Raw genomic sequence first — 6,951 nt, forward strand, 5'->3', positions numbered from 1 at the left:
AACATTTCAGACATCTCTCGATCATACACAGCGTCGCACCTGGGGCATATCAAACACTTTGTTTCAACCTTGTGACATCGTACCAAGAAACTCAGCAGACTTTCTCCAACCTTAGGACACCGATGGAATAATCTACTTCGAAATAAGAAAACATCTTGGATTTTCTTCATGAATGACCCATCTTCAAGCTGAAAACCCCATTGCCTCCTCATTTTTGAAAAATTCAAAATCCTTAGTACTATCATCTTTCATTGTAAGATCTGTGAGCCCTGACATTCTTCTAATATACTATGTGACTAATCACATACTCTTCCCGAGAAAAGGCAATTTCAATCATCTAACTAGGTTTGATGTTGAAACTCTATGGATGATTGTAAACAAAATTGAAACAATTTGGATAAGTGAAGTAATACAATACATCTAGAAAAGCAAGATAAAAGAAATATGCTATGGTATAATTAAGTCACAAAAATCTTGGAACACTCTAGGCTCAACCTTGAAAAAGAAGATTTTGAATAAAATGTAACAAAAATAGGAGAAACAAGTCTAGCAACAATGATGTATGAGATCATTAATGGAAAAGTAATTGAAAAATTCTTCATAGAAATGAAGAGAATGATGAAAGATCAAGAAGCATCCGTGAACCTAAAAGATCTAATTTTCTTTAAACTTTTAACTTAAAAAAGTTATTTTAATTATTTTTATAAACTAAAGGACTAATTTTGACATTCAATAATATAAATATATATTTTCGAGAATTTTAATATCAATTTTTTAAAAATATGTATATCTTAAAAATAATTTTTATAAACAAATTATTTGAAATAACTTCACATTTAAGTGATTTTTTAAAATTTAATATGCAAAAAAGTTAAAATACTTACACAAATAACATTTTAGGAAAAATTATTTAAATAAATTTCCTATTTGACTTTTTTATTTATAAATTTTTAAACAAAACATTTAATAATATAAAAATCATTTTAAAAAAAAAACTAAATCAGCCTCAAATCTCTTAATAGAAATACCAAAAAAGAAAAGCGAAAAAGAAATTATTAGCATATCTAAAAAAGTTATGATTACTCGAGATTTTAGGGTTTGTCGTCTACTTTAAATAAGTTGTCATAATTGCCTCTCTCTCACTCTCTCTTCACTCTTCGCACTTCACCCCAACCGACTCTTTTTCTTCTTTCTTTCAAACCCTCTTCCTCTACTTCATCATGAACAACAACAACAATTCTTCATCCCTTTCTCATCATCGTAACCCCAAAAACAACAATCATCATCATCATGATCAATGTCACAAACCCACTGTTCACAAATGTGAGTTTTGTCACAAAGTATTCCCCACTGGTCAAGCACTCAGCGGTCACAAGACCTGTCATCGTTCCAACAAACAGATACATGATGATCATGTTAATAAGGTTTATAAAACTATGAAGGTCACTTTCTCTTTATCTTGTTCTCCAAGTAATCATAATAGTGATGTTGATGCCAAACAGAAAAGGCATTCATGGACTAGGGTTTTCAAGACTACCGTTCATCATCCACCTACTGCATCAACCTTGAAACCTAGCCAACAAGAAGAATTACCAGCTGTTGACTTGCTAAGTTTTCTGCCACCAAGGTTGTATAATACCAAGAAAAGGAGCAGGAGATATCTTGTTCATGATGGAGTCGCTAATAATACTGCTCCAATATTGCCGCTGTTGGATATGTCTTGCGAATCGATTCCAAATCTTGATTTGAATCATCGTGAGTATAAAAGGATGAAACTCTCAATCAATGGGAATGATACTGAGATGATGCAGAAACAAGATTTGTTGCCAACAAGTGGTCGTATTGATGAAACGGTGGTGAACATGAGTGAATGTGAAATAAATATAGAATCACTTCATGAATTGGGGTCAAGAGTTATTCGAAACTTTGATTTGAACGATCTCCCGACTAATGATGTTGAAACTGTGGTGTCAAGAGTTGTTCGAAACTTTGATTTGAACGACCTCCCTCGCTTTCCTTTGATTCTGGGATTAGTTATTAAAGATATACTTCACTTGAAAAATGAATGATGCAAACACATAAGCAATATATAGGCACACCCAATAAACAAACAAACAAACAAACAAAGGCTAGGATCGACTCGCTAAGTACGGACCCGCAATAGGTCGACGTCCCTAGCAGAGTCGCCAGCTGTCGCTACCACGAAAAATGACAAGAGTCGCCACTAATATAATTATTTATCCCATCGAGGGAAAGGAATATCAGAAAACCTAGCAAAGAATAAGAACAAGGTCTTAAGACCAGAGAATTGGGTACGGGAGTCAGTTACGCAAGGGGAAGGTGTTAGCATCCCTCACGTCCGTCGTACTCGATGGTATCCACCTATGTTTGTTTCTATCTAAAGGGTGTCTAATGTCTAAAGCCTAAATGTGAATGCATGCAAAAGAAATATAAGGAAAAGAAGGATTATTTACAATTGTGCTCGCTTAGGCCCCGTGACCTAATGCCTACGGATCCCTTACCAGGATTCAGAGCGCCGTAGTTCGGCTTAAAAATTTCCATTTGTTTTGTGTTTTTTAGGTGAATAGAGGTTAAGGTCACAATCCACGATGCTCGACCTTGGGAGACTTATACGCCTAAGTATGGAATGGACTTAACTTGTTCTTAGAAGAAAAGGAACACGTGTTTGTGTTTTTTTGATGTAATTCCATGATGAACAAAACTCACTACAAGGCTTCTCACCATTTCCTTACTTTGTTTGAATTTAAACCTTTATTAAGTATTTTGAGTGTTTTTGATTGGTTTCTTTTAAAGGGGAATTTATTTGTGACTCGGATCATACCAAAAAGAGTTTAAGTATTTAGAGAAATACACCAAGGTCTACACCTCAATCATTTCTCTAAGTAGTAGTCAAGAAATACACCGAGGTCTACACCTCAATTATTTCTTTCCCATTAAGTAGAAAAGAAATACACCAGGGCCTACGCCCCAATCATTTCTTTCCCACTATAAAAGAAATAGTAGTATGATCATTGTCGGTATTTATTAGGTTTTTTTAAGTTAACAAAGAAAAAGAAATGAAAAAGGGGGACTAACCTAATATTCTATCCTAATTATTGTTGTTGTCTTATTAAGAAAGGGGAGTCTAAGTCCTAGTTAAGATTGAACTAATATCCTAAGGGAGATTACTAAGTAGAAAGGGTGGAAGCAGTCATTTAAGTTGACCAAAGTCAACTTTAACAACTAGGGATATTTTAGGAATTTCACAACATAAAGAAAATATTCACAAAATAAAAGAAATAAATTCTAAACTAACAAGGAAAAAAATCACAAGCACATTGGTCTTTTTTTATCAAGCTTAAAACTATTTTATGAATTAAAAACTAAAAACTAAGTATTTTTTTATTATGTGAACCAATAAAAAATATTGCAAACAATCAATTAAAAATCCTAAAAAAAATCTACGAACTCCTAAAATTCTAATTGGTCAGAAAAATATTTTTTTACCATTTTTTGATTTCAAGGGAAATTGAATTATTGATCAAAAATTAGAAAAGAAACAATTTTAAGCAAAAAAGAAATGTGACATACAGGGGGTGCATTAGCAATTGAGACTGAATTGAAATCATGTGCATCAGCGTGTGGGCTCATACAATGGGAGTGCGGAAAAGAAATGTCTTAAGGCCCATTGAAAGAATGAGGCTCATACTGTTACCTTAAGTCTATTTTATTATTTTTTATATCAGCATATCATTATTATCTTCTATGGTTTTAAAAACGTTAAGAAAAGACAAAACAGGCCATGAGCCAACTAGCAACCAACACACAATATTCCATTTTATCCAAACATATGAATCAATTAATCAGACTGAAAAGAAAAACATCCTGATTATGGAGAGAGGAATGGTAGAATAATTGGGGACGGGAGTGATGGTTCAATTTGGTGGAAGGATCTACAAAACATAGAAAAAGGAGTTTGGGGTTTTGAACATAATTGGTTGGTGAGTAACCTTAGTAGAAATATAGGAAATGGTGAGGATACCCTTTTGTGGACGGATTCGTGGTGCGATGGCGTATTGCTAAAGGATAAATATCCAGGTTTGTATAATATATGCGAAGAGAAAAACATCCTGATTAGAGACTTGTTACCAATGGAACAGGAGGAAAGGCTACAAAGATTTAAGTGGAGTAGAGAGCTATCACAAGAAGAACTAGCAGTAATAAACGAAATTGGCGAGAAAATTCAGAACATAACACTTGCTTCAGGGAGGAGGGATAGTTGGAGTTGGTGTTCAGGGCAATACTCAGTCAAAGAAGCCTATGAGATTCTTATGGCGAGAACTCCTTCTGACGGAGAGACAAATTACTCAGAAGCTTGGAATAGATTCATACCGCTAAAAGTGGCAGTTCTAGTTTGGAGACTTTTCCAAAATAAGATTGCGTCAAAGGATAACTTAGTTAAGAGAGGAGTTCTCAATCAAACCCAATCGGATTGCCCTTATGGATGCGCGGTTACTGAAAATGCTTCTCATATTTTCTTTGAATGTATTTTCTCTATGCAGGTTTGGGCGTCGGTCCTAAGGTGGCTGAACATTCATACAGCTATGCACAACAATGCTATAGAAAATTATCACCAGTTTAAAGGACTTTGCAGAACGGGCAGAATGCAAGCGGAGAAACTATGTGTAATTTGGTTCGCCTGTATTTGGATATTGTGGAATGGGCGTAATGAGAAAGTATTTAGAGACAGTTCGAGATCAGCGGAGCAAATGAGCGAAGAAATTAAGATTGCAACATGGAAATGGCTGAAGTGCAAAGTGAAAGGCTTTAACTACCCCCTCAATCATTGGATAACCAATCCGACTGCTTGCTTGGGAATCAGATGCTGAACTATCACTGTGTCATATGTATGTCAACTTATATCCACATCAAGAGCGACATCTCTTTGGTTCCGTCTCGCTAATTTTGAAGTGCGTCGGTGTTTTGGTGAAATCAACCGGTTCAAGCGAAATTCTGCTTTCGGTTTCGGTCTAGTGCCCATATGCGTCGAGTGTTCGTCCGGTTGTAAGCTTCTGTCGTATGCTGTCCAAATTTTCCTTTTTCTGTTATTACTAGCATAGGAAGTTTGGTTCAGCCTCAAAATTTTGGTCTCTTAGACCAACTTTAACTATGCTGCTGGAATAATTTGGAGCAACTGTTATAATTGGATGCATAACCACTTAAGCCTGTTGGACTGCATATCTTTTTGGGTGGGATTGGTGTGAATCTCTTGTATTTTAGTTTAGGATTGGTGGGATTGGTTGTACTGATGGTTAAAGCTTTTTGTTTTCTGTGTTTTGTAGACTGGTGTAACAGGCATTACTTATGCCTTTCCTGTTTCTTTTATTGAATAAATTTTGCTCTTTCAAAAAAAAAATTAATCAGACTGAAAAGAACGTACTGCATGGGCCAATGGAAAAGGAACATGTGGGATCAACAAGTCAACTAAACACAGAGTCAGACGCCAGAGCTAGGGCTCCGGTCATCTTCTTCGGTTGGCCTTGCCGGAGCTACGAACTAACATCCTCAGAAACGCAAAAGAATACCACCGGTCCACTCAATTTTCGCCACTGAGTTCGAAAATGAGCTTAATTTTTTTTCTAATATCCACTCTAACATGCTAATCGAACACATCTAAAAACTCTAACCTTATGAACATTCACCAAAACTCATCCTAAGCATAGCATCATATTCTTACTCATTCATAGCACTCAAATATGTGAATCCAACGAGAAAATACACATCATAATATTGGAACCGAATCAATCTTCACCAAAATTTAAAAATGTATACGGTGCAACATACATACCAATACATGTCCCATCATGGTAGCTAAGACGCTGAGAAGTTTCAGAAAACTTACTTGAACGATTCTTGATTCAACTGAAAACAGAAAACTCTACAAGCCTTTTCTTCTTGGATAAATGCTTGTTGAATCAACATTCAAAGGATTTTTGAGAAATAAACTCAGAAATCTTGTGGAGATCTTGAGTCTTGACTTTTGCTTACAGTGACATGGTGATGACGATGAATTCACTTGGAGATGATTCCAATCGGATCAAGATGAGAATGATAATATGATCAGGATGATGATGATGACATGAACACGATGATGATGGTTGAAGCTTGGTAGTTATGGAGGTTGAACAATGAAGATGTTGATGAAGATTGAGGCTTGGAGGTTATGGTAGTTTTTGAGTTTGTTATGGCGGTTGGAGGTTTGTTACACGGTTGTTATGGAGGTTGAGAGAGAGAGAGAGAGAGAGAGAGAGAGAGAGAGAGAGAGAGAGAGAGAGAGAGAGAGAGAGAGAGAGAGAGAGAGAAGAGTGGTGAGAGGGAGAAGAGTCGAGAGAGAATTATGAAACTGAGAGAAAGTAAATTATGAAGCTCCCTCTCAAAATGTGAAGGATTTAGTTTATATGTGGAGTGTGTGGTTTATGGTGAGGATGAGCATAGTGTATCATAGCTTTTACTTAAGCTTAATGAGCAAGTTTGTAATATTTATGGTAAGCTTTCTGTGTGCTTTTGTATGCAGCATAGTGCATGGCGATTTGAGGTAAGTGACGATACTACTACATGCTACGCGCGTGCCTAGCTGCAGGGGAATCAATTCCATGCCTTGTCCATGATATACACTTTGTGTGCATATATTTTTCAGCACTAGGTCACCATTAAGATCAAACTCGTGACCATTATGAAGATCTCGTAAAGTAGAAGAGGTTTTGTGTTAACGATCTTCTGGAATAATAATTGGAAATAGGAGAAAAGTGATCCCCAATGTGCTGAGTCTATACTGCATCTCGTGCGTGCGTGTCACCCAACTCTGGCCTAATTGCCCAGCCATAACAAAAAATTTCCAAGGACATGACTTTGGGCTCTTTAATTTGCTTATCATATAACCAAATGTCATGA

General features: G+C 36.0%; 2 protein-coding genes across 2 annotated transcripts; both read left to right on the forward strand.

Moving 5' to 3' along the window:
• Positions 1–1,220: 1,220 nt before the first annotated feature.
• Positions 1,221–2,069, forward strand: LOC131604952 (uncharacterized). Its single transcript, XM_058877363.1, has one exon. The coding sequence runs from the start codon at positions 1,221–1,223 to the stop codon at positions 2,067–2,069; it is 849 nt and encodes a 282-aa protein (XP_058733346.1).
• Positions 2,070–4,151: 2,082 nt separating this feature from the next.
• LOC131604953 (uncharacterized) lies at positions 4,152–5,393 on the forward strand. The gene is made up of 2 exons (XM_058877364.1): positions 4,152–4,562; positions 5,343–5,393. The coding sequence occupies exons 1-2, from the start codon at positions 4,152–4,154 to the stop codon at positions 5,391–5,393; spliced, it is 462 nt and encodes a 153-aa protein (XP_058733347.1).
• Positions 5,394–6,951: the final 1,558 nt, after the last annotated feature.

The sequence above is a fragment of the Vicia villosa genome, linkage group LG5, assembly GCF_029867415.1.
Source record: "Vicia villosa cultivar HV-30 ecotype Madison, WI linkage group LG5, Vvil1.0, whole genome shotgun sequence".
Lineage (NCBI taxonomy): Eukaryota > Viridiplantae > Streptophyta > Magnoliopsida > Fabales > Fabaceae > Vicia > Vicia villosa.

Excerpts from the sequence above, each read along its gene's own strand:
- LOC131604953 (XM_058877364.1), top strand. The coding sequence starts at position 4,152 with ATGGAACAGGAGGAAAGGCTACAAAGATTTAAGTGGAGTAGAGAGCTA. Across the intron at positions 4,563-5,342 it reads AATGTATTTTCTCTATGCAG|ACTGGTGTAACAGGCATTAC; the intron begins GTTTGGGCGTCG and ends TGTGTTTTGTAG.
- LOC131604952 (XM_058877363.1), top strand. The coding sequence starts at position 1,221 with ATGAACAACAACAACAATTCTTCATCCCTTTCTCATCATCGTAACCCC.